The sequence below is a fragment of the Cucurbita moschata genome, unplaced genomic scaffold (assembly GCF_002738365.1).
Source record: "Cucurbita moschata cultivar Rifu unplaced genomic scaffold, Cmos_1.0 Cmo_Scf00002, whole genome shotgun sequence".
NCBI classification, from domain to species: domain Eukaryota; kingdom Viridiplantae; phylum Streptophyta; class Magnoliopsida; order Cucurbitales; family Cucurbitaceae; genus Cucurbita; species Cucurbita moschata.
This window is the reverse complement of record NW_019268518.1, coordinates 4,608,198-4,632,786: the sequence shown is the minus strand read 5'-3', so window position 1 is coordinate 4,632,786 and position 24,589 is coordinate 4,608,198. Positions and strand designations below refer to the sequence as shown.

Genomic DNA, 24,589 nt, shown 5'->3' with positions numbered 1-24,589 from the left:
GATCCGCTAAGATTGAGGATGCTGACCCTTGAAGGAAGGAGTTTGACAACTTGGTCAGCTAAATGGTAAGAATTATTCTTACACTTTTGGTCAAAGTTACTCGACCGTGTTTGACTCAGAAAATTTATCCCCACCGTGTTTGACTCTCCCCTTTCTCCACAACATTTTTTTACAGTGATAGTCATAAAGTTACTCCATACGCTGCATTGAGAGTCTGAGTCTTGGAGCTTTCAGCTGCTTTGTTTGTTGTCAAGAATCGAGGTAAGACCTTGTCTCACGCTACTGTTGGTAGTTGAAATTCATGTTTTTTCTTGTTGGGTTCATCCAGGGCTGTTTATTCATTCCTTGTCTGGTTGTGGTTGGTTCTTTGTTTGCTTTAGTTATGATGATGCTTCTCTGTTTTGTTTAATTACCCTTTTGGATGTTTTGTTTAATCTCCCAAAAGCTTTCTTCCCATTTGAATGCTCTGTGTTTCTTTCTGCCTCTGCCTTGCCTTGCCTTGTCTTTTTTCTTTTGTAATATGATCTTTCTTGATCATCCCCTCTATAAAAGTCGACATTTTTCGAGGTCTCTCCTCCAGTAGAGTTTGACTCAAGTCCACTGCTAGCAGATGTTGTCCGTTTTGACTTGTTATGTTTTGTCGTCAGCCTTACGGTTTTAAAACGCGTCTACTTGGGAGAGGTTTCCGCTCTTATAAAAAATGTTTCGTTTCCCTTTTCAACTAATGTGGGATCTCACAATCCATCCCCTTGGGAGCCCGGTGTCCTCGTTGGCACACTGCCCGGTGTTTGGCTATGATACCATTTATAACAGTCCAAGCCTACCGCTAGCAGATATTATTCGCTTTGGCCCATTATGTATCGTCGTCAGCCACACGGTTTTAAAACGCATCTATTAGGAAGAAGTTTCCACCCCCTTATAAAGAATGTTTCGTTTTTAATAATTCCTTTCGAGAAAGTCAACATTATATTGAACTCTACTGATGATCAAGGTCACTCTTCTGGTTGAGGTCGACTTTCACTGTGCCCTGTAATCTTACATTCCCCAAACAAAAAATCTAACCTTCTCCCATTTTTTTTTTGTTAGTGATGGTTTTTGTGGTATGGCCTTTCTAGAGGATTCCTTCTGATAATTGAATCCCATAAGGTCCCTCATTCTCGTAGAGTTCGACGTTTGGGAATTCTGGTTTCTTCTTGTCCTACTCGATTTCGATCCTTTCGGGTGGCCCTTACCATGCTCTCCACAGCTGATGAACAACTGGCTTTGGCCTACAAATCATCTTTTGATGTTAATGCTTCCTTTTCTGCTAGCCATGAGTTCATGATATTCTTTTCATGATACCTTAGCAGATCGCCCACCAAAAAATCAATATCTTTCAGCAAGAAAAGACACCTTTGATTATATGTTTACAAATTTGACCATTCATTCAGAAACTTGAAAGATTTGTTAGCCCCTGTATTTAATGAAACATTATATGATATCTCGAGCCTATGGTGACTGAACAATATGTCCTTTCCAATAATCACAAACCAAATTATTAAACTAAAAGCCAATGTAAAACGAATCCTTAGGGGCCAAGCCGTGTAGAAATAATTAAGAACAATAAGACCGAATCACATGGAACACACGGTGTCGTTACGAAATTAGAAAGCTACGTGTTACTAGTAATAGAACTTTGTAACAAGTGTCCATAACTTTGAGCTACTATTATCCTTTGCCGTCACCACATTGTATATTTGACTGGACTTTTCCACTTAAATTGCCTTGTCCATTTATTTGGCCATAAGCAAATAGCATATCCATTCGAATTATCTCACCTTGTTTAGTTAAAGGTAAGTATCTTACTGTTATCTTACTCCAACTCCAGTAGACTTAGTTCACGATAATTTATACGAATACGAAAATACTTCTTACCAAAAGGTTAGATGAAAAATTTTCTCACCGGTTTGCATATCATTTTTTATTTTTCGGTCGACGATCTCCAAAATTCAAATCTATTTATTGAAAAATTTTCAATATTCATTTGAGATTAAAATGTAGTCTTCGTAAGTTATAATTTAGCACAATACTTCCTACACAGAGGAGACTTTTTTTTAGAACACTTCTAGTCTTGTCAACAAGTTAATCAACTCAACCCAACTCCCTATATTTACTCTCATACATAAAAAATTGTGAGACGGACAGTTGAGCACCTCAAAGTTTCTACTTTTATTTGCTCTAATCGACTTTATTCTAAATATCTACCTTTACATCTTTCATGTATCCTGCTTTAGTTTTGTCATTCCCTGTCAATCTTCATGGATGGATTGTGATCACTGGTGTGAGCGATTACCAGCAAAGAATATGGTCTCAGTGATGTCAATCCTATGTCCATCTCTTCTGCTCTATTGAATGCGTCTCGTGGAAGATAAGTAGTTCACCATTCACCATTTCATGGAATTCACTCGCCGAATCCCTCGTGGGGGTCGTCGCTTTTCAACCACAGGAATCACCTTTTCCATTAGCTGTACCAGGAAAATATCAAACCAGCAGTATCATTACATGTAAACACTGCCATGTAGTTCAAGTTTAACATGTCATTATAGAATGAAAACTGAGGTCACCAGTCTGTCATATTTCATCAACAACATGGATGATTGGGCTCAAAACTCGTTAAGTTCGAAAACATACATCTTCAATATTCTGCTTAGAGGGAAACCAGTCTTACTTTGCAAATTATAAATAAAGGAACGTATGTAGGTAAAAAGCTACATACTGATATACCATTTGTAACCGCTCAAATTCACCACTAGCAAATATTGTTCTCTTTCGCCTCTACTAAGGAGAGATTTTTATACCCTTAAGAAATGTTTTGTTCCACTCTCTGGTGGACGTGTGATCTCACAAACGGTTTTCTTTTTTTCTTTTGGGAATAATCAATCAAGACTTGTAGCTAAAGAAATTGCTGCTTTCTAGTTTCCAATGGTATAATGTACCATAAAGTTCTTTCAAGACAAAGTTCTGAAAGAGGCTAAACGACAGAGGTTATCCACAGAATGTTTCGATGATGGTGATCACTGATGCAATAAAATATTCGATAATCCGATATTTGATGAACTTTCAATTGCTCGCAGACAAGCCAAGAGGAACGCAAATACTACAATTAACGATGGCCCTCGCTAACAGCGAAAAAAAATACTTCAAATTAGGTTGATGAAATTCAAATGCAAATCAAAGATTTCTTATCAACATGGAGCAAGAAAATTCACTGCAACTGTTTAAACAAAACAGCTAGATTTTAGAAGAAATTCACCGTGCTATTCCTTTTAAAAGGAAAACAAGAGAGACAGCACAAGAGAGCTGAAAGATAATAGTCAAAGCAAAACCTCTTTCATAACACAGCAATGGTAGCATCAAAGTTAGAAATCAATACCTGCTTATGCCTTTCCTTGCTCCTCTCGGCCTGCAAAAGAGATGAATTTTTTAAGTGCTAAAATGTAACCAACAAAATTGCAGAACAGACAACAGTCCTCTGTTTACATAGCTACAACAAATCCATGGCCATGAGAGAGGTTCCCTTTTTTCAAATACAATATGTTTTTGTCGACCATCAAACTAAATTTCGGGTAGCTCTAACATGTAAAGTTGAACATTCGTTCCTGTAACAGTTTTTTCTGCGCTTTCCCTTTCGGGTTTTCCCTCAAGGTTTTAAAATGCGTCTGCTAAGGAGAGATTTCCACACACCTATAATGAATGTTTCATTCTCCTCCTCGACCGATGTTGGATCACATAGTAGACTTATTAAACTTTGATTAGAGCTTGCAAATCTCACAGGCATAAACCTGGAACTTTTCTACAACGTACACACTTACTTCCACAAATTACAAACCTATCAACCAAACAAATGCAACGCTAAACCCAAAGTTTAAGTAACCAATCACTTGAACAACCAAAATACAGACTCTGCAAATCCAACTTCCCAACTCTAGCCTACACTACACAAAGAATAAACCTAGATTTGTCAAAAGCAGAATTATACTAAGTTGGATCCTACTCATCTAAGTCTCTCCATTCAGAAATGGATTATTTCCAGTCTTCTAGATCTTTGAAATAACAGCACATATTATAGAATATTTCTTTCATTATTGTTTTCTAAATAACACAAATGGATCCACAACCATTATTCTCTCCCTTTTCCTACGCATAGTATTTTGTCTAGTAAAAAAGAATTATTTGTGTTCTTCAGGATCCTTCTATAATCAGAAATACCAACAGCTTTAACTGTTTCTTGGTGCCCTGCAGTCTCTTTTAGTCAATAACTTTAAGCTCCTATTCACCAACTATCAAATATATCCACCATTTATTCTAATCAGACAAATGATTATCCAGTATGCACATCAGTAAAGATACTGCTCAAGATCTAAGATATACAACATAAGATTAACATAAAATAAAATATTCTGTAACGATCCAGATCCACCGCTAGCAAATATTGTCTTCTTTGGGCTTTCCCTTTCGAGATTCCCCTCAAGGCTTTAAAACGCATATGCTAGGGGAAGGTTTCCACACCCTTATAAATGGTGTTTTGTTCTCCTCCCCAACCAATGTGGGACATTACATATTCGATGTAGCCCAATGTACTCAAATTTATACTAGTTCGTTGGGAACTAAAAAACAGGGAATTAGAATGGGTTTTCATAAAAGAGAGACTCAGGGAGGTCTGAAGGATCAAACGGAAGGAGAAAAGTTCAGGCTCCAATATATCAATATAATGATAGCTTGTAGCTTCCATAAGAAGAAAAGCAATCTCTGACGCGTCCTGGATTCGAATCCCACTTTGAGATTCTCAAAAAACTTTACGAACTCTTAAGCAACTTTCTCCGACAGGCAAATGCAAGCAATAGCAAATAGATCCCAAATCCAGTGGAACAGAAAATTGAATAAAAAAGACGTTCTCATATGTCTGATATCGAAAATAAAAGTACCTTTTCTCTCAAAAGCCGCTCGTTCTCCTCCTCTAATTTTGCTACTAACGACTCTAATTCCACTTGATAAGCCTGAGATCGAAAAACCAAACAGCAAAAGTATACCATCAAATACATTTCAAACAAGAATCAAAGCTGAAAGTTCCTTTTGTTTATAAAGAGCACATTCAGTCACCTGCTTCCTTTCCCTAGACCTTGCAGCAGACTCCCTATTCTTGATCATCCTCCTCTGTCTTTGCTCAGCAGCCTTATCCAAGGGCTCCAAGGCAGCTCGCCCTCTTTTCCCTCTCCCCACACTTCCTCCACTGCCAACCAAATCGACCCCACTTCCAAATCCCACAATGGATCCTTCGACCTTTTCCACTGCCTGAAACGAGCTGCCTGGAATTGAATCAAACGAAAAAATCCCTCCACTCAGCCTCTCCGTCTGCGGCAATTTGACATCCTCAACAGGCGCAGCTCCAGTTTTCACAAGAAAATCCTCGAGGGTTATCAACTCATCAGTAACCTCCTCCTTCAACTCCTTCCTCTCACCCGATACAATCTCCCTCCACACATCATCCACAGTCTTGGGCGCGCCGGAGGAAGTATTGTGATAACTATCAATGACGGCAGAGGAATTAGTCGTATTCATGGGAAACGTAGAGGGGATAGGGGAATCAACAAGAGTGATCTGCGCATCTAAGAGAATAGACTCCGTGGGATTAGAATCATACCCATCACGAACTAAGCCATCGAGATTCATCGAGCTAAGACTATGGCTTCGATTGCGAGTCCGATTGTTGTCATTATTCCTGGAACTATTGGAGAGAAATTGAGGGTTTAAAAGAGAAGCAGAAGAGGAAGAAGAAGAAGAACCTCGAGATAGATCCGAATTTCGCGAACCGGAAGATGCCCAGAGCTTGGATGATGCCATTTTTGTCCTCTAAAATAGGCAAGGAATTCGCGAAGATTCTCTCGAAAATCAATGGGAATCTTTCAAGTAACACAACACAACAAGATTTTCGCGAGGAATTTCGGGGTGTCCAGATTGGGATTTGAGAGCGGCGAGGCTTTTGGGTTTTCGATTATGATTTTGGTCTGTGTGTGTGCGCGTCTGTTGGGTCAGAGGAAAAAGGAAGATGGCGACTGAGAGCGTGAGAAGTTGAAGAGAGAGTGAGAGGAACAGGGAACCTGGATTAGCCGGTTGCCGGTGAAGGGCATTGTAATTAGTAACTGGATTCTACCGGAAGTTTCTAGAACATTTGGGACCCTGTCACAATTCGTCCCCTCCCGACCAAAATTTTACTGTACACAACTATTCGATTACTGACAGTAAAAAAGCGACTTTTCTTTTTTGTTGCGTTGGGTCATTTATTCCCGTTAATAAATAAAAATAAAAATATCTATTTATTTATTTTTAAATATTTAATTAAAAATTATTTTTAAAAGGGTTGAAACATGAATAATCCAAAAAAATAATAATGAAATTAACTATATATATATATAATTGTAATGTATATAAAATATATTTTTTAAAATTACAACAAATTAGAAACCAACCTAGTCCATAAACTTTTTATTTATGATCTAATTTAAGCCGTAATTTAAGCAGTTGGATTGATCAATTTTTTTGGATCGTTAGATGGTTTAACCTTTTTACACAAAAATAGTAATTTAAATATGGTAGTTATTTTTTTAATGGGTCTAAAATATAAATATTTCTTTAGAAAGATTAAAAAAAAATTAAAACATTAAAGGCTTCTTATATAATTTTTTTTAAAATTAGGCTAAAATTCAAATTTTTTCTTAAAAGGATGAAATTAATCGACTCGTACGAAATCAATACAATTTTGAAAACTAAAAAATCTTTAGGTCTTTTCTTTTTAGAATTTTCGACCACAAAGATGCCATATTTCCATCAGTCATGTGTCAATCATACTAATTTTGTCAAACATGTAAGGAAAACGAAATTATTCCCTCTTTATCTACTATTCTAAATTTCAGTATAAGTCTAAAATTTTAAACCTCTAATATTTTGGTCAACAATGTTACTTGACTAGTTGATCTATATTCAGATTAACATAAATTTAGTTTTCGATAGAGAAATTTTGAAATTTTTATCTTGGAACAAACAAAATTTACAACCAATAGTAAAATCCTAACAAACGAATATTCACTGGTATTTCTTTATTTCTTTAAAAATCTGAGTTTTAATTGGGACCATATATTTATGCTTCGCTTATATAACGTAATGTTTAAATAAATAATAATAATAATAATCATATTTTATGGCTTGTACATCTTTCCTATAATTAGGCCAAAGATGGTAGCTAGCTTAAGAATAAACCTCTTGGAAACCTTCCCCTAACACATAATACATACTCAAACCACACACTTTAAACTCTTTTTGGGCTCTCTCCTCGCTTGCTTCCTTAATTCCACAATTCAAAAAAAGAGTATAAGTAATCAAATTCCACGCGTCTAAAAATCCAACGCCTTTTGCTTATTATAAACATGATTAAAATTTATATCCCTATCACCACTGATAATCGAAACTTTTCATCTCTCCTTTTCATAAATAAAATTCGAAATTTTTAAGTTGATGTCACTTTCAGTTTTGTGTCAAATAATAGAAATTACAATTTTGATTCTGTTTGGGATCACGACTCTCACAATAATGTGATATTGTCCACTTTAAACATAAGTTCTCATGGCTTTGCTCCCAAAGGTCCTCGTAACAATAGAGATAGTATTCCTCAATTATAAACCCAATGTGGGACTCACTCCCGATAATCCTCAATAGATATGTTTCTGTACTTTAGAAAGTGCTTTCTGTCTATTGACTTATTTGGCATTTTAAAAAAATGTCAAATCTATTAAAGCATATCCTCTGAAGGCTAAAGGAATGATAGCGCAAGCTCTACAATAAGGAAACATAGTCTAAAAGGGTGGGATAAGACAATGCTGCTAGATATAAAATTGATTGTTAAGAAAGTTAAACATGCCAATGACCTAATAGATACAAAATTGAAAGTTCAAATAACGACAGTTTTAACATTTTTAAAGTCTAAGAATCAGATAATAAAGTTCAAGAACTTGTCGAAATTGTTTGATAAGGGGTGAAGCTTTCAAAGGACCACAAAACAACAAAGGGGAATCAAAACTTATGCAATACTAATTAATCAACATACCCAAAAAACTGGAGTATTCTCCGGCAACCAATCAATTTGAACAAGCAACTCTTTCCTTCTCCCTGGTTGGGTGCTTCTCCATATTATATATAAATAAATTGTTATTACTCTTCTCAAACAAATTGTTGGCTTCTTCCTACTCAAGATTCAATTATGTGGACAAAATTTAGGGCTTCAAGATTCATTTGGATTTCGGTTTTTGCAGATGTGAAACACCAAATTAGAAACAAGCCTCAAAAAAGTTTCAATGTAAATGAAGAATACCTTTGTGCATTGAGGTCCAGATCCTTCGTTGAATTTTTCGCAAAAGCTCAATTGATTGTCCAGGAATCGCCGCCGTCTACATCCTCCTCCGCCGACCTTTACTGCCGCAAATTTTCGGAAACGATCTTGCTGCAGTCTGATCAATTAGAAGCCAATCCTTCGATTCTCGAATCGCCATTGCTTGTGATGTTGCCGGAGCTTAGAGGTCTCTTAATCGATTTCTTCAATGTTAGTGCGGAGGCTTCAAATCTCTGCCATCGTCTCCTTGCGAACCTCAAATTAGCCCGATCTAACTCGCGCTTCGTTCAAAAATTGCTCGATTCGATCGAGAAATGCTCTTCTCCGAAGGAAATTGAAACGATTACCTCTGATCTTCTAGCGCAGAGAGCTCCATTATCGGATCTCGACAAACGCGATTTCGCGCGAATCCACGACGACTACGCGGCGGTTTCGCGTAGTTTGAACATCACGAGAAAAAAGGTAGCGAGAAAGATCAGATCAATCAAAATCATCGATAGATTTACCTGCGGATTAGTCGCCATTACCTCCCGCGGTCTGACTGCCTTAGTAATGGCAGCCGATCAAGGTCCAGTACTTCGGTACTTCCGACTGAAATCCATCCGCAGAAAGCTTCTCCGGCATCAGATGCTTGGAAATGGCGGCCTTGAAAGAGTAGGCGAACAACTGGAAGCGGCAGCCAAGGGAAGTTACATACTGAACAGAGAGTTCGATACGACGAGCCGGCTCGTGGTACGGCTTGGCGACGCCGTGGATCACGGAAAGGCAATGGTGCGGTTGTTTGTGGAAAGGAAGGAGAATAAATTTGCAGTTGCGGTGGCCATGGATGAGATGAAGAGGAGCAATGTGAGCATCAGAAAGCAAGTTGAAGACGTTGAAGAACACTTGTATTTGTGCATTGTGACCATTAACAGATCCAGAGCTTCTGTGATTAACCAAATGTGATAGCAACGGGACGGCGATCCAGAACGGGATTTGGGAATTGGGGTTTGGATGCCATAGATTTCTAGCGGGAAAATTTATTCACTTTTATGGAATATATAATTTAAATTTAATTTTTATTAGATTATTTATTATTACATTCACAATTAATACCATGATTTTAAAATATCAATATCTACCAAAATGTAAATTCTGTTGTGGATTTATACATTAATCAATAATATTTGAGTTTCAACCAAATAATAATAAATTCAAAATTTTTTAACTCTTTACTTTAAAATTTATGAGAGTCAGTTACGGACCCGTTTCCACTCTTATAAAAATATTTTTTTTCCATAATCTACCCCTCATCAAGGCGAGCGAGGATGTTGACACTCGTTTCCTTCTCTAATCGATGTGGAACTCCAATCCACCCCATTCAGGGTCCAGCGTGCTTGTTGGCACACCGCTCTGTGTCCATCTCCCTTTGGGGTTCAACCTCCTCGTTGGGGTCCAACGAGGACAATTCACCCCCTATCAGGACCCAGCGAGAACGTTGGCACTCGTTTCCTTCTTTAATCGATGTGGAACCCCAATCCACCCCATTCGGGGTCCAGCGTCCTTGCTGGCACACCACCTCGTGCCCATCTCCCTTTGGGGCTCAGCCTTCTTGCTAGTACATCGCACGGTGTATGACTATAATCCATTTGTAAGAATCCAAGCCCACACCCATATAAACAATGTTTCGTTCTCTTCCCTAACCAACGTGGGATCTCACAAATTCTAAATTGTGCGACCTCCTAAGAATTTTCCTGTGAGTGAGAATAAGATATATTGTAAGAGCTAGCGTTGGTCCGTGGGAGATAGTTTTCACTCTTTAGAAGCGAGAAGTAGATAACGTGACCCAGTCGCCGAAGAATATCAAGGTCATCAGATATTGAATCCTTACTCACTTACTCCTTAAGAGATCAAGCACGTAACGCTAACGGAGCCGAATAGCACAAAGTATAAGAAATTAAAGCCATTTTAAAGCAAGTTTGGACAAACCAAGAAACCCCATTAATGTATAGATGAAAAGATGATAGCACTATGAAGCACTATCATATCACTCATCAATTTAAAATCAATCTTATTATGGGGACTAGATCTTCAAGAATCAAACTTTAATTATTTAAAATCAATCTTATTAGGTAAAATGATTTTGTAATCATTATTATTTTATTTCTTTCATTTTTCTTCTTATTATAAGCTAAGCTAAGCTTAATTAACACCCTAACATTACATAATCATTACATTAATTGATCATAAACATCCACTTTCATCACTAATTTTACTATATGGTAATGATATGAATGGGAACCTTTCTTTAATTCAAAATTACTCAACCTTTTCTTATATCATATGGTGTATAAATTCATGTATTACACACAGAAATAGAGAGCTTCATCCATGGTGGAAGCTGAGAGAAGGAAGGGAGATTCCGCCATGAAAGGGCAAAGAGGAAGCTTTTTGAGCTTTGTGAAGGGTAAAAGATGCAAAGATGGATGAACGAGAGGATATATTTGATGCTCACTTCTCGTAAATCTGTCACAATAGTTCTTCATATGACTCGAATTCGAACATTATTTTTTTTGTAGATAAACGTACGTTATTAGATGGCTTGTGCCCATTCGTACCTGTCTCTCTCGAGTCATTTCATTGTATCAATCATTTCTAGAGCCCCTCGAAGAGATGGAAGAACGATCGAGACGACCTTAACTTACACTACGCAACTATCTCAAAGTATTTTATTTCCCTTTGTAATCTCTTATATATACGCTTAACAAATTACGTGCCAGTATTATAATTGTAATCAATAAATATTCATGTGATAATGTCTTAATACAAATATATTTCCTTACTTCGGTATTTAGTTGTTTTTAATTCTATGACAATGTTAAATAATATTGAATACTACTATTGTAACTCGAATTTGTTTTTTAAATGAGTATAAATTAACTGATTTTTTTTATTAAGATAAATAAAAAAAGTTTAAAAATATTTTTTTTAACAACTCAACAACCCAACCCGTTGTATTTGTTATTAATCCAACCAACCTGAACTTCTTAGTTAGTCCAAAAACTTCTCCCGACCCAACCTAACCCAACCTAACCCATGTGGACCCAATTCATGGACACCACTAGTGAAAATATATCAATAATTCGCACGAGACAAAAGTATTTTATAAAAACCATTCAAATAAACTAAGAAAAAAATTAAAAAAAATAAATGAAATTAAAAAAAAAAAATTGTTCTAATTCTTTGCAGTAGGTGAGTCACTAATTTAATACAACTGCATCCAAACAACAGCATCCTCTATTCACACGCCAATTTGGTGTCAAAGCTGCTGAGACATATAGCAAAAGCCTGGAATGCAGACAGCGGGTATCGATAATCCATCGTAAATATGTCCTTGCCGACCTTCCCGAACTGCAGAATGATCTTGTCGTGGTCGGAATGCGTAGGTTGGGCGGGCTGGGGAGGTGGCTGTGACGGTACCGACACTTCTGCAGCAGGCGACGTTGCGGCGATCAGCTGAAAATTCTTTACAGATGCAACCGTCACCCTCCCCCGGAAGTTGAGACACCAACACTGCAACTGCTCGTGCCATCTTGGTGCCTTGTTTCGGAGAATCAAGGGTATGTCTATGTCCTTCCTATCGCCATCTTCATCAGCAAGCACTCCTGCAACATCGGAGAAGCGGGAACTGCTGAACTCAGTTGAATGATCGATCGACTTGGAGAATGAAATGCTTCGAAATGAGTCTTTGAGGGGGCGAGGATTGAGTTCCGGTTGTCCTGGAACGGAGGAATCTGGCTCAAGAGATGAAGTCGGGATCGAGTACATAGTGCAGTGCATCCTCCGGGGTCCCCTTGTACCTAATACGTTCAACTCATATGCAATTTGTGCTATGCTGTAGCTACCCGCCGGTACCTTTGGAGAGACCTTTTTGGAGTAGAATCTCCGGCTTCGGCCAAGGGTCGGAATTTGGTTGCCGTTGTAAGGAATCTGTGTATCATATATAATGAACTTTGTTCCCAGAAAATTTGATCTGAAACAGAAAGGCAATTACAGTTCATTCTCATTTTCCCAAGTTTATGTGAATTGGTGATCATAGTTCAGCAGAGCCTCAGAAGTTCATAATAATGCATCAGATCAAAATGAACCTGAAAATTAAAGGTGCACCAGCAGCATACCTTAGCTTTCCGATATAACCATTGCTCGATCTCGATATATCGTCTGCAGCCAATGATATAACATACTCGGTCGAAGTAGTTCTCCTCATTCTTTTTGCAGAAAGAAGAAATTTCCCGTTCTCAACAAGTAAAGCTGCATAGTTATGCAATGGTCGTGTTTAGATTAGTATGTGCAGGGCAAGATAAAGCGACTGACGTAAAACGTTACACGGCATCCATATTATGTGAGATATGTCGGCTTTCATTAAGCCAACGAAGCTTACAAACAGAAGTCAAAACGATAAAATTTCGATAGTACGTGCACGCATAACTTGTATAAACATTCAATTTCTCACCGAAAGACGACATGCTAGTACTCCACGACCATGTTACCATCCTTACAAAATACTAACTCCTTTTTGAACGAACAAGTAAAAAACTGTAATAGTCCAAGCCCACCGCTAGTAGATGTAGTCCGCTTAGGCCCGTTACGTATTGCCATTAGCCTCACGATTTTAAAAAGCATCTGCTAGGGAGAGGTTTCCACACTCTTATAAGGAATGCTTTGTTCCCCTCTCCAACCGATGTGGGATCTCACAACCCACTCCCTTGGAAGCCCAGCGTCCTTCCTGGCACACCACCCGATGACTAGCTCTGATACCATTTGTAACAGCCCAAGCCCACTGCTAGCAGGTATTGTCCGCTTTGGCCTATTATGTATCTCACAACCCACTCCCTTGGAGGCCCAGCGTCCTTCCTGGCACACCACCCGATGACTAGCTCTGATACCATTTGTAACAGCCCAAGCCCACTGCTAGCAGGTATTGTCCGCTTTGGCCTGTTATGTATCGCTGTCAGCCTCGCGATTTTAAAACACGTCTACTAGGGAAAGGTTTCCACGCTCTTATAAGGAATGTTTCGTTCCCCTCTCCAACCAATGTGGGATCTCATAATCCACCCCCCTTGGGGAATCAACATCCTCGCTCGCACACCGCCTAGTGACTGGCTCTGATACCATTTGTAATAGCCCAAACCCACTGCTAGTAGATATTATCCGTTTTGTCCTCACAGTTTTAAAACGCGCTTACTAGGAAGAGCTTTCCACACTCTTATAAGGAATGCTTCGTTCCCCTCTCCAACCAACGTGGGATCTCACAGAAACGGTTTTGAATCTAGCCAGAGGCTTTCTCAAGCTTTGTTTCAATGTTACCCCATAACCGTGCTAAGCCAAGCATAGAGCACGAGCACGAAGGCTACCCCCTTAGTTCAGCTTCCCTACTACAATGTGGGCTTCTTAAGTTCAAGATGATATATTGATATGGAAAAGAAATTGCAGCAAACAAGGAACTTAAGTTCAAGAACATTGCATATTAAGAAAGTGAGCTTACTAGGACTAAGGCAAAGATAAAGATGATAGGTTAAATTAGATTTGTTCCTCTTGATGAAGCATTGAATAGTACCATCACGAGGTCCGGGCTGCCAAAAAAAAGAGTGCATATCAGCACGATTATCGGTCGCATATAGACATTGAGCAGTCGAGCATATACCTACCTGCTTCAAGGCGATGGGGAATGTAATTTTCCCGGAGAACTCGGGACTTTTGACGATTTCTTTGCACACGTCCCTCCATGACCTACATACAGCAGCACAAGCAACAACATTTCTCCGAGAAGGCCAAGTATTCTCGCTTGCCTCTAGTCTCCGAACCACATCCAATAATAACTCGGGCGGAAGGCTAGCCCAGCGGCTAGTTTGGATTAGCAGAGGTTCATCATCAAACTCATGAACTGGTCCATGAGATTTACCTCTGGAATGGCTAGACAGCCTGAGTTCAAAACTGCGTCGAGATAAGCTTCCAAATCCATCCCTCACATCACGAAGTATGCTGCGGAATGACATTTAGTCCGAGTTTAACAAAAGGCCTAATCGTGTTAGTGTATCTTTGAGGAGAGAGTACGAACAAAAAGGCGGTTGAAGAACGACAAGAAGTCCATCTGCAAATTCACTAAACATCGATTAATTTCGATTAACCATACTTAATGAACAAGAAAGAAAGGGAAGGAGATGGGTTGAGTAAAGCAAAAAGCAAGGAAAGAAGATTCTTCAAAAGAACAAAAGCAAACTAAAGATGGACCCCTAAAGCAGCTTAAAATGCCACTCTTTTGGTTGGCTCTCTCAATTTTGACACAAAACCAAATTACCATTGCTTGATACCAACCATTTAATTCAAATATGGAATCTTATTACACCAAAGAACGAGTAGATATTGTTCTCTTTGGACTTTTCCTTCCGGGCTTCCTCTCAAGGTTTTAAAACACGTCTGTAGGGAGAGGTTTCCACACCCTTATAAGCAATGTTTCGTTCTCCTCTCCAACCAATGTGGAATCTCACAATCCACCCCCTTGATGCCCAACGTCCTCATTGACACACTACCCGGTGTCTGGCTCTAATATCACTTGTAACAGCTCAAGCTCATCGCTAACAGATATTCTCCTCTTTGGACTTTCCTTTCCAGACTTCTCCTCAAGGTTTTAAAACGTGTTTGTAGGGAGAGGTTTCCACACTCCTATAAGCAATGTTTCGTTCTCCTCTCCAACCGACGTGAGATCTCACACATTCTAACGCTTCAAAAAGAGCATCCAACACAATATTGTCAAATCTCCCACCTCGAACGATTAACATTTCTTTCCAATAAGAGCTTTCCCAGAGGTTAAAGAGTCAACAAAACCCCAACATTGGGTATTGTATCCTTTACTTTGATTCAATAATCCAATAATTTGAATAAGAAAACGATGCAAAAGATAAACAAACCTCAATGATGATCACAGACACATTGTTTTACCACTAAATCTTCCACAGATCAACAAGGAACACACAAGAAAAGGAAAAGATCAAAACCCAGCAACAATGCTAGCTTCTAAACACAAACTAATCTAAGAAACCATAAATTCAAGATCAAAGAGGATAAATTCAAGAAAAACAACTAGAGAATTCCAATACAAATGAAAGAAAATGGGCTCAGATACCAGCAAGTGAAGAACAACCGCAAAAGCTTTGGATTGGGGCAGGACCCAGTTGAAGATAACCCACTAAGAACCTCCATAAACAAGAATCACATAAACTTCTTACACTAAAATCAATTGATAACAAAGAGATAAGAAACCCCACAACGAATTGAGATGGAAAATTCAGTGATTAGAGCAAAAAGAACACATGGGTCATGAAGGTTTAAAGATGTTATCGCAGAGGAAACACAGAATCAAGAACAGAACAAAAGGAAATTAGGAAACCCCATCTCTAGAAAACGATAAATTGGTTCAGTAAAACAAGAAAAAATGCGAGCAGTAGAAGGCGGCCATTGCTTAAGCGAAAAGGCAAGTTACTACTCACCGTTTCTTCTTTAGCTTCGAAGGGAACCCAGAAGAGCCCCAACTTTTTGCTCCCTCTCTCTCTCTCTCTCTCTCTTCAAGACCGGACTTCAATTCCTTTCTCTTGGATCGAACCCATGACCTGTATATGTCTACAATTCAATAAAGTTCCTTCTTTAATTTACTTTTTTGTCTTCTCGTTCAATTAAACAATTTAATAATAAATAGTTTCTTACCCAAACAAATCCCTCTTTATAAATTCTAAAAATTTCATTAATTTCTCGATTTTGACGATTATTAATGTAATTAATAGTTTAATGAACTCCAGCATATAATATATTTTCGATACGAGTTGAAAGTTTGAATCTTCATCTATATAGTTATTAATTAAAATTATTTTTTTTCGTATAATAATGAACAAAATTTTACCTTTTTTTTTTAAATTTTATTTATATAATTAATAATTTTGGAAATTTGAAGGGGAATTTTTTTTAGACTATTTGGTTCCTCTTCCCTTGAATTTTTATTACATTTTCTTTTTAGAAATGGACGTGAAAGAAAATTATGATGATATGATAGAGATAATAATTACATCTATAGAAAAAATAAATATATTACCCTTTATAAAGTGAATTTACAAAAATATCCTTGGACAGTTGACAGTTAAGCCATAGTCCTCCTCCGTTAGCTGACAAAGCAGAAGTTTGGAAGGAAGGTTAGAGAGAGCGTGCATTTTCTAAACGTCAACTTAAGGTTAACAACACGTTAAATGGTAAACGGCGTTAGAGAAGGTATAGGAGAGGGGGCAGTTATCAAACACGTTGCAAGCCATAGTTTTTTTTTTTCTGTGTGAACGCATCTTTTTGACGTTAATTTGACGAGTGATGACGTTATTTAATTCATCACAGATTTATTAATTCAGGTAAAAGACATTGGTTATGTTTTTTTTTTTTTTTCATTTTTCAAATATATAATTAATTAAAATATCATTTTCTCTATTTTCTTTAAGGAAATAAATATCACGGGAAAAAATAGTGAGAAAATAAATCTAATTTCTAAAAATAAAAATTCAAATAATTATTAATGGGGCTTTTAGACATTTCACTCTGATTTTTAATAAATCCATTATTATTATTAGTTAGAAGATTATTCTATACGAAATATATTAATTAACTTCAACAAAAATAATTATTTATTATTTAAACTATTATTTCAATATTAATATTTATTTGGTTGATATGATTTATAGAGGTTGATTGACGTGGAAATTTGTGTATTTATTTATTTTTTTTTTAAAATTTTAAAATAATCTCTAAACTTTATGTTATAATTTCATTTTCATCGTTAAATTTTTATATTACAATATTTATACATTGTAAAATATCTTTTCTTTCACTCGATTGCTCGTAAATCAGAATACATGAGTTAAAAAGAGGACCCTAATAGCATACGAGAAAACTCGAGAGTGGCTTCAACTTAGCAACCATTTGACCGTGTGCACGTGATCGAGCATATGTAACCCTCAAAGGGACATAGTTATTATAGGGCCGTGCTCATAGCTAGTAAGATTAGATTGTCCTTTGACAAATGTGAGGTATAATGATTCGTGCTAGCGTATAGCTTTTAAAATGACTTTATTAACAAAGAGTGTTAGGTAATATTGAGTATCATATTGAATTCTTTTCGCCTTTTGATACTAAATAATTATGGTATAAAGTGGTTGACAAGGTAAGTACAAAAATTCATTAAAATAGCGTATTTTTTTTACCAGAATTAAAATAAATATAATTATTATGATTTACTGTGGTCGGAAGGAGTTATTGTCTATTATTGAACTCTATAGCATAGGTTAATGATTCGAACCTTACTAATTAAAAATAAATAGTTACATAAATAAATTTGAATAAAAAATATATAATAAATTAACTTAATTTTATTATTTTGAATGTTATTTTCAACTCGCCTATGCTTAAATTGGATAAAAAAAAATGTAGAACTAATTTTAGTTGTTTTATAAAATATTAAATAGGGGCAATTTGGGAATTAGATTTCTCCCATGTCTTGCAATCATATTGTCCACTGGATAATAATGTGTGTAACATGTCTTTAGTGGCAAGCTTTGATTGGTTCAAATAGTATTATTGACTACCGTCGTACCTTCGAATGTACGAAGGTACGGTTCATTTTGAGCAGCAGCTAATGAATTAACTCTTGAACTTCAAGTTCTCATGCTTTTGTTTTAGGCTTCTCAAGAAGGTCTCATACCAATGGAGAGAGTATTCTTTGTTTACAAAGCCATGATCATTCTCTAAATTAGCCGATGTGGGACTTTCATCATCCAGAGTGTGCAGTTGGTTCATTTGGCGTGGGTTGTGTGGCAGTTTATTGTGCTTTGTCCTAAAAAACCGACACGCTGACAAGAACATTCAGTCTAGCAATACTATTGAGATAGTGATGGACCCGAATCTTGCTTATAGTGGTTTGGTTTCAATAGGATCAGATCCCAAATTTTGTTTATTAGGCCTTAAATTCTCCTTTTTGCTATAATACTTGAACGTCCATATCATGCACGTTTTTATCAGAAATTCTTTTATATTCAGTTCACTAAGTGGGATCGTTTCACATATAGAAACCCGACCCTCGAATATTAAATAACTTTGTTTGTTCTTTACAATTGACATAGACCCAAGTCATCCCGTGGATGACCAAGTCATCCATTAAGATGATAAGAGAGCTAAACAGCAAGGGCTATTGGTTAATGACAGTGACATTTGGAATAATCCATTAGATATTAATATGGTGATGATCATAGGATGAATTAGCAAATGGAGGCTGAATTGGTTTCCTCTTTGATATCAACTCTTTGTTCAATTGCTTCACTTTTGATATCTTCTTCTTTGTTCTTCCCCCATAGAACACAATAAAGCCCCACCACCAGCAATATAGCACCACCAACACTGCCACATTTCAATAAAAATTCAGTCTTTTCATGGTTTTTATTTGATTTTTAACCTTATTTTCTGCTAAATTTCAAGGATTTGTGTTCTTTTTTCCCTTTGTTTTGTTAGTTTATGATTATATTTAGTGGTAGAAGTTAGAGCAATTGATCACCTTCCCCAATGAAGGGCTTCCTTCCATACTAATGCTGAGAAGATTGCTGTTATGATTAGTGCTAATGGTGTAAACATGGCTGTGAACACTGGTCCTTTCTTCTCTACTGTCCATATTTGTAGCCAATACGTCATTCCCGTCACGATCACACCCTGTAATTTTGAATCATTCGTTAGATAGACGGTCAAACTCGAAAGCTTAAGATAGTAGATTAAGACGAGAGACTATTAATGTGAGATCCCATATCGGTCGACGTAATGGCCTAAGCCCACTGTACTCAATATTGTCCTCTTTGGGCTTTTCCGTTCGAGCTTACCCTCAAGGTTTTTAAAACGCGTATGCTAGGGAGAGGTTTCCACACCATTATAAAGAATGTTTCGTTCTCCTCCCCAACTGTGAGGAGAACGAAACATTCTTTATAAGGGTGTGAAAGCCTGTTACTAGTAGACCCGTTTTAAAACCTTGAGAGAAAGCCCGAAAAGGAAAGTTCAAAGAGAACAATATCTGTTAGTGGTGAGTTTGGGTCGTTACAGTTGGTATCAAAGCCAGACACTGGGCGATGTTCCTACAAGAACGCTGATCCCCAAAGGGGGTGGACACCAGACGGTGTGTCAGCAAGGACGCTAGACTCCGAAAGAAGGTAGATTGTGAGATCCCACATTGATTAGAGAGACGAACGAGTGCCAGCAAGGACGCTGGCCCTGAAGGGGTGGATTGTGAGATCCCTCAAAATGACTAGAGAGAGGAACGAGTGCCAACGAACAGTGGTGGATTATGAGATCCCATATTGATTAGAAAGAGGAACGAGTGCCAGCAAGGACGCTAGGCCTTGAAGGGAGGTGGATTGTGAGATCTCATATCAGTTCGGGAGGAGAGCGAAATATTATTTATAAGGACGTGGAAACCTCTTCCTATAAGACACGTTTTAAAACTTTGAGGGAAAGCTCGAGAGATTTTTACGCAATAGGCAACCGAGAAGAGTTGAAGATTCCATCCAAGCTTCCAAGCATCAGCCTTTCTCTCCATCGCCACAGCCCACAAACCTGATTGTATCAAGCTGAAGAAGCACTGCAGGCTTGTAATCCTCAACTTTGCTGGATATTCCTTCACAATTGAGGCCTTAAAACAAAACACCAAAATTCCTTCAAAACTCCAAAACCCCACAAACAACTTCAAAAATTTGACCCAAAACAAACAGAATCAAACCTGCAAAACAAGCCACAAAGACCAAGCAATATTGGCTGAAAGCATCACAAATGAACCCTTAATCCATTCCGAACCCGAGTACCCTTCGAATGAATTACGAGCGTTTTGTGGGTACCAATTCATGAACTTCATCACTGGACCCTTCACAAAAGCATACACCAAAGCCCCAGAAAAACCTATCACACCCCCAACCAATTTCGCTATCCCTTCCATCTTTCTCACCGAAATCACTTCATATCTGTTGGACAGGAGAACGGAACTTTGAGTCCAAAAAAGGCATTATCTACTAGTAATGGGCTTGAACTGTTATTACCTGAAGAGGAGAGCAAAGAGGAGTGTAATAGCGGGGATCGTGTTGGTTGTAGCGGCTGCGAATGTTGCTGATATGTGGTTGATAGCTATGTAATAAAGGTTTAAACTCAAGGTGATTCTGAAAAAAAACACAAACAAAAAAGTGATTTTTTTGGTGATGAATTTAAGATCAAATTATAATGATTAGAATTTGAAGATTATTTCACATACCCACTTAGAGAAATCAAGAACACTTTGAAGAGAAACTTGAAGGATAAAGGAACAGCCTTCTTTCTGCAACGATTTCGATATTATAACGGAGTGAGAGCGGAAGATTGAAAGAAAGTTTGAAAGCGAACCTTTCGAAGAAGAAGGCGAACGGAGCCATGGCGATGGTAGCGAACGCTTGGCGGTAGAAGACGAAGATGGGTGGGTTCATGCCTTGAGAAATGGCTGCCTTTGAGAACAAAGCCATTCCTGAGTACACACACTGAACGAACAGCATAGCAATGTATGGCTTGTGGACCTCCATTGCTTCTGCATAGCTAACCAAGCTCCTCATGTTTGTTGTCTTGTTTTGGGTGTGTGTGTGTGTGTTTTTGCAAATTTAGGAAGGTGATTGAAGATTATATACCCAAAAAAGTTGGGACTTTTTCGAGAAATTATTCCGTGAAATTGTTTCTCGGATTCTCTATGAGATAATATAAAAAAAATTATCTCTTACTTTACACGTTCCAAAATTACTTGACTCACTGTGATAGTCAGATCGAATGATATCTTAACTTTTCGATCTTCCTTTCACTAATTTGCATTACGTAATGAAATTAACTCAAATCGACTGTTATTAGATATTTTTGCTTTGACCCGTTATGTATCTCATTCTCAGTTTCACTATTTTAAAACGTGCTACTAGAGAGAAGTTTTCATACACTCTTGTAAGGCTTTATTCCCATCTCCCAACAAACGTGAGATCTCACAATTCACGCCCTTGGAGGACACCGCCCACACTAGCCTACCATCTAGTGTCTCCCATCTCTAATCAATGTGGGATCTCACAATTCACCCATTTTGAGGGGCCAGCGTCCTCACTGGTACACCACCCAATGTCTCCCTTCTTCAATCGATGTAGGATCTCACAATTCATCCCTTTTGAGAGCCCAGCGTCCTCGCTGACACACTGCTCAGTATTCCCCTTCTTCAATCGATGTGGGATCTCCTAATTCACTCCTTTTGAGGGTCCAACGTCCTCACTGGTACATCACCCAATGTCCCATTTCTTCAATCGATGTAGGGTCTCACAATTCATCCCTTTTGAGGGCTCAACGTCCTCACTCGCACACTATCCAGTGTCCCCCTCCTCTAATGTGGGATCTCACAATTCACCTCTTTTGAGGGCCCAACGTCCTTGGTACACTACCCAGTATCTCCCTTTTCCCATTTACATGCGATCTCACAACTCACCCCTGAAGGCCGGCATCTTTATTGACACACTGTGCTCTATCTCCTCTATCCGACGAACGTGGATCTCATACCTAACTTTTTTAATTCTAGACTAATTATTTGTTTTGATAGACGTGTTCTTTGGTTTTGGTTTTTTTTTTTTTAATAAAAAAAGAATACTTTTTGTTCCCTCTTGTATATTTAATTATTAATGGTCGTAAAAGTTTTGCCCTATTATATAGGAATATAATCATTTCTTTTAAGATCTTGTTTTTACTATGTCAAGTAAAATATTCTTGATACCAATAAATATTTACAGCGCAGTAAATATTCTGATTAACAATTCCCCCCATGAAATTATATCAACAAAAAAAAAAAAAAAAAAAAGTAAACCAATTGGTCCACTAAGGGTCTTTTAGTCAAATCACACTTCATTTTGTGTTCTGACATACAGGGACAAATTTACTCGAGGAACCTTTTTCTTTTTTTTGAGAAAAAAATTATTCTTTAACTTTTATTTATTTATTTATTTTGTTGTCATCCTCTGATATATCATTTCAAAGTAGAAGAACCAATGCACAAAAATATATATACTTTTATTTTTATTTCTCATCCCTTCATTTCTTTTCCATGTAGAAGAACAATTAAAGCATATTATATAATATATATATATATATATATATATATAATATAATGTATATATATTTAGTGGATGTTAATTTAAACATGTGACAATTAATCTAATAATAGTAATCTTACTTTAATTTCACTAGTCACACTAATTAATAGTGTGATAATGGAAGGAATGATGAGATAAGGGAACGATTATTATATGGTAGGGATCGATACTTAGTTGAATAATGTAATATATTATTGTACTTGAAAACTGTTATGGAAACGTGGGTGAATGATAAGTATATAGGAGAGAGAGTTCGGGTGAATTCCATCGACGCGATTACCAAAAAATAAAAAATAAAAAAATGATGATTTATTCAGTGATGTTGGAGTGAAAATAATCTTAACTTGAATTGTAACAACTCGAGCTTACCGCTAGCACGCTAGTAGATAGTGTTTGCTTTGGGATTTTTCTTTTGGACTTTCTCTTCAAGTTTTAAAATGTGTCTACTAAGGAGAGACTTTCTGTGATATTCCATATTGGTTGGGGAGGAGAACGAAACATTCTTTATAAAAGTGTTGAAACCTTTTCCTAAACGCATTTTAAAAACCTTAAGGGAAAGCCCGAAAGGGGAAGCTAAAAAAGGACAATATTTGCTAGCGGTGGGCTTGGACCATTACATTTTCACACAAAGTTGGCCCAACTAAGAGAGAGATTGTTATTAGGCTAAGGTCGAGTAGAGAATGGCCGAGGGTTACCGACGTTCACTTAAGCAATCTCATTGTGTCCAAAGACCCTCGACATGCACGTTAGATCACCTAATATGCATGAGTGCATGTAAGAAACCCTAATAAATTTATTTTTTAGACGAAATACAAAGTTTACAAGTATTTTTATTAATTTAACTTAAAAAAACTATTTTATATAAAGAACGACGTAATCATATAAGATCTACGACTCATTCCATTGTCACGATCACTATCTATTATGGATTACACATCTCGAACATTCATTTGCTTGTAGCAAAAATAAAGTTTTTATTTTCCAAACGTGGAAAATAAAGCCACTTTATTTGGTTTCCAAAAGTACGAAGATCAATTAAGAGCAATAGTGTTAACATTTAAAAAAAATCAAAAGGAGGTATAAAAAATATTTCGTTCCCCTCTCCAACTATTGCGAGATCTCACAATCCACCTCCCTTGTGACCGAGTGTAACGACCCAGATCCACCGCTAGCAGATATTGTCCTCTTTGGGCTTTCCCTTTCAGGCTTCCCCTCAAGGCCCCTCAAGGCTTTAAAACGCGTCTGCTAGGGGAAGGTTTCTACACCCTTCTAAATGGTGATTTGTTCTCCTCCTCAACCAATGTGGGACATCACAATCCACCCCCCTTCGGGGCCCAGTGTCCTTGCTGGCACTCGTTCCTTTATCCAATCGATGTGGGACCGCCCCAAATCCACCCCCCTTTGGGGCCTAGCGTTCTTACTGGCACACCGCCTCGTGTCTACCCCCCTTCGGAGAACAGCGAGAAGGCCGACACATCGTCCGATGACTAGCTCTGATACCATTTTAGACGAACACGACTCTCCACAATGGTATGATATTGTTCACTTTGAGCATAAGCTCTCATGGCTTTGCTTTGTGCCGTACGCATTCTAGCCCTTATTTTCTGGATAGCCTCATTAGTTGCTTGCACTAAATCGGGCCCAACAACTTGCGTTCTCCCACTTCGTCCCAACACAATGGGGATCGACACTTCTTCCCGTATAAGGCCTCAAAAGGTGCCATACCCAACGTCGCTTGATAACTGTTGTTATAAGCGAACTCTATGAGATGCAAGTGTGTGTCCCAGCTACCGGAAAAGTCCAACATACAGGCCCGTAACATGTCCTCCAGAATCTAGTTTAAACGTTCGGTTTGCCCATCCGTCTGTGGGTGGAATGCTGTACTAAACTCTAGCTGTGTACCCAACGCCTTCTGAAGGCTTTTCTAAGACTTTGATGT

The 24,589-nt window shown here is 37.7% G+C and overlaps 4 protein-coding genes across 10 annotated transcripts; 1 reads left to right on the top strand and 3 right to left on the bottom strand.

Moving 5' to 3' along the window:
• Positions 1–1,997: 1,997 nt before the first annotated feature.
• LOC111463986 (G-box-binding factor 4-like) lies at positions 1,998–6,120 on the bottom strand. 3 transcript variants are annotated; one of them, XM_023108043.1, is made up of 5 exons: positions 5,681–6,112; positions 5,140–5,563; positions 4,965–5,036; positions 3,413–3,442; positions 2,030–2,504 (listed from the first exon to the last, which is right to left on the bottom strand). In XM_023108043.1, the coding sequence occupies exons 1-5, from the start codon at positions 5,878–5,880 to the stop codon at positions 2,424–2,426; spliced, it is 807 nt and encodes a 268-aa protein (XP_022963811.1). In that variant the 5' UTR covers positions 5,881–6,112; the 3' UTR covers positions 2,030–2,423. The 3 variants fall into 3 exon arrangements, with proteins under 3 accessions (XP_022963796.1, XP_022963811.1, XP_022963803.1); XM_023108028.1 differs by having other exon boundaries at positions 1,998–2,504; positions 5,140–6,117; XM_023108035.1 differs by lacking the exons at positions 2,030–2,504; positions 3,413–3,442 and adding an exon at positions 3,744–4,344 and having other exon boundaries at positions 5,140–6,120.
• A 2,170-nt stretch (positions 6,121–8,290) lies between these two features.
• LOC111460642 (UPF0496 protein 3-like) lies at positions 8,291–9,364 on the top strand. Its single transcript, XM_023103852.1, has one exon. The coding sequence runs from the start codon at positions 8,291–8,293 to the stop codon at positions 9,362–9,364; it is 1,074 nt and encodes a 357-aa protein (XP_022959620.1).
• A 2,313-nt stretch (positions 9,365–11,677) lies between these two features.
• Positions 11,678–16,058, bottom strand: LOC111463944 (tubby-like F-box protein 8). Of its 5 annotated transcripts, none has more exons than XM_023107923.1 (5): positions 15,946–16,058; positions 14,107–14,549; positions 13,944–14,031; positions 12,577–12,709; positions 11,678–12,431 (listed from the first exon to the last, which is right to left on the bottom strand). In XM_023107923.1, exons 2-5 carry the CDS (start codon positions 14,452–14,454, stop codon positions 11,696–11,698), a joined length of 1,305 nt encoding a protein of 434 aa, XP_022963691.1. In that variant the 5' UTR covers positions 14,455–14,549; positions 15,946–16,058; the 3' UTR covers positions 11,678–11,695. The 5 variants fall into 5 exon arrangements, with proteins under 5 accessions (XP_022963691.1, XP_022963719.1, XP_022963730.1 ...); XM_023107951.1 differs by having other exon boundaries at positions 14,107–14,560; positions 15,946–16,051; XM_023107962.1 differs by lacking the exon at positions 15,946–16,058 and adding an exon at positions 15,851–15,935.
• Positions 16,059–18,502: 2,444 nt separating this feature from the next.
• LOC111463975 (WAT1-related protein At1g43650) lies at positions 18,503–21,126 on the bottom strand. The gene is made up of 7 exons (XM_023108018.1): positions 20,891–21,126; positions 20,763–20,825; positions 20,554–20,670; positions 20,241–20,478; positions 19,995–20,153; positions 19,035–19,186; positions 18,503–18,880 (listed from the first exon to the last, which is right to left on the bottom strand). The coding sequence occupies exons 1-7, from the start codon at positions 21,091–21,093 to the stop codon at positions 18,742–18,744; spliced, it is 1,071 nt and encodes a 356-aa protein (XP_022963786.1). The 5' UTR covers positions 21,094–21,126; the 3' UTR covers positions 18,503–18,741.
• Between the last annotated feature and the right edge of the window lie 3,463 nt (positions 21,127–24,589).

Coding starts and splice junctions, on each gene's coding strand:
- LOC111463986 (XM_023108028.1), bottom strand. CDS start 5,880: ATGGCATCATCCAAGCTCTGGGCATCTTCCGGTTCGCGAAATTCGGAT. Junction 5,037..5,139: donor GGTCTAGGGAAAGGAAGCAG/GTGACTGAATGT, acceptor TTTCGATCTCAG/GCTTATCAAGTGGAATTAGA. Junction 3,443..4,964: donor AGCGGCTTTTGAGAGAAAAG/GTACTTTTATTT, acceptor TCTCTTTTGCAG/GCCGAGAGGAGCAAGGAAAG.
- LOC111460642 (XM_023103852.1), top strand. CDS start 8,291: ATGTGGACAAAATTTAGGGCTTCAAGATTCATTTGGATTTCGGTTTTT.
- LOC111463944 (XM_023107923.1), bottom strand. CDS start 14,454: ATGTCATTCCGCAGCATACTTCGTGATGTGAGGGATGGATTTGGAAGC. Junction 12,710..13,943: donor TTATCTTTGCCTTAGTCCTA/GTAAGCTCACTT, acceptor ATAACTATGCAG/CTTTACTTGTTGAGAACGGG. Junction 12,432..12,576: donor GGTTATATCGGAAAGCTAAG/GTATGCTGCTGG, acceptor TTTCTGTTTCAG/ATCAAATTTTCTGGGAACAA.
- LOC111463975 (XM_023108018.1), bottom strand. CDS start 21,093: ATGAGGAGCTTGGTTAGCTATGCAGAAGCAATGGAGGTCCACAAGCCA. Junction 20,479..20,553: donor CTCTTTGCTCTCCTCTTCAG/GTAATAACAGTT, acceptor CCTGTCCAACAG/ATATGAAGTGATTTCGGTGA. Junction 20,154..20,240: donor CTTTGTGGCTTGTTTTGCAG/GTTTGATTCTGT, acceptor TTTTGTTTTAAG/GCCTCAATTGTGAAGGAATA.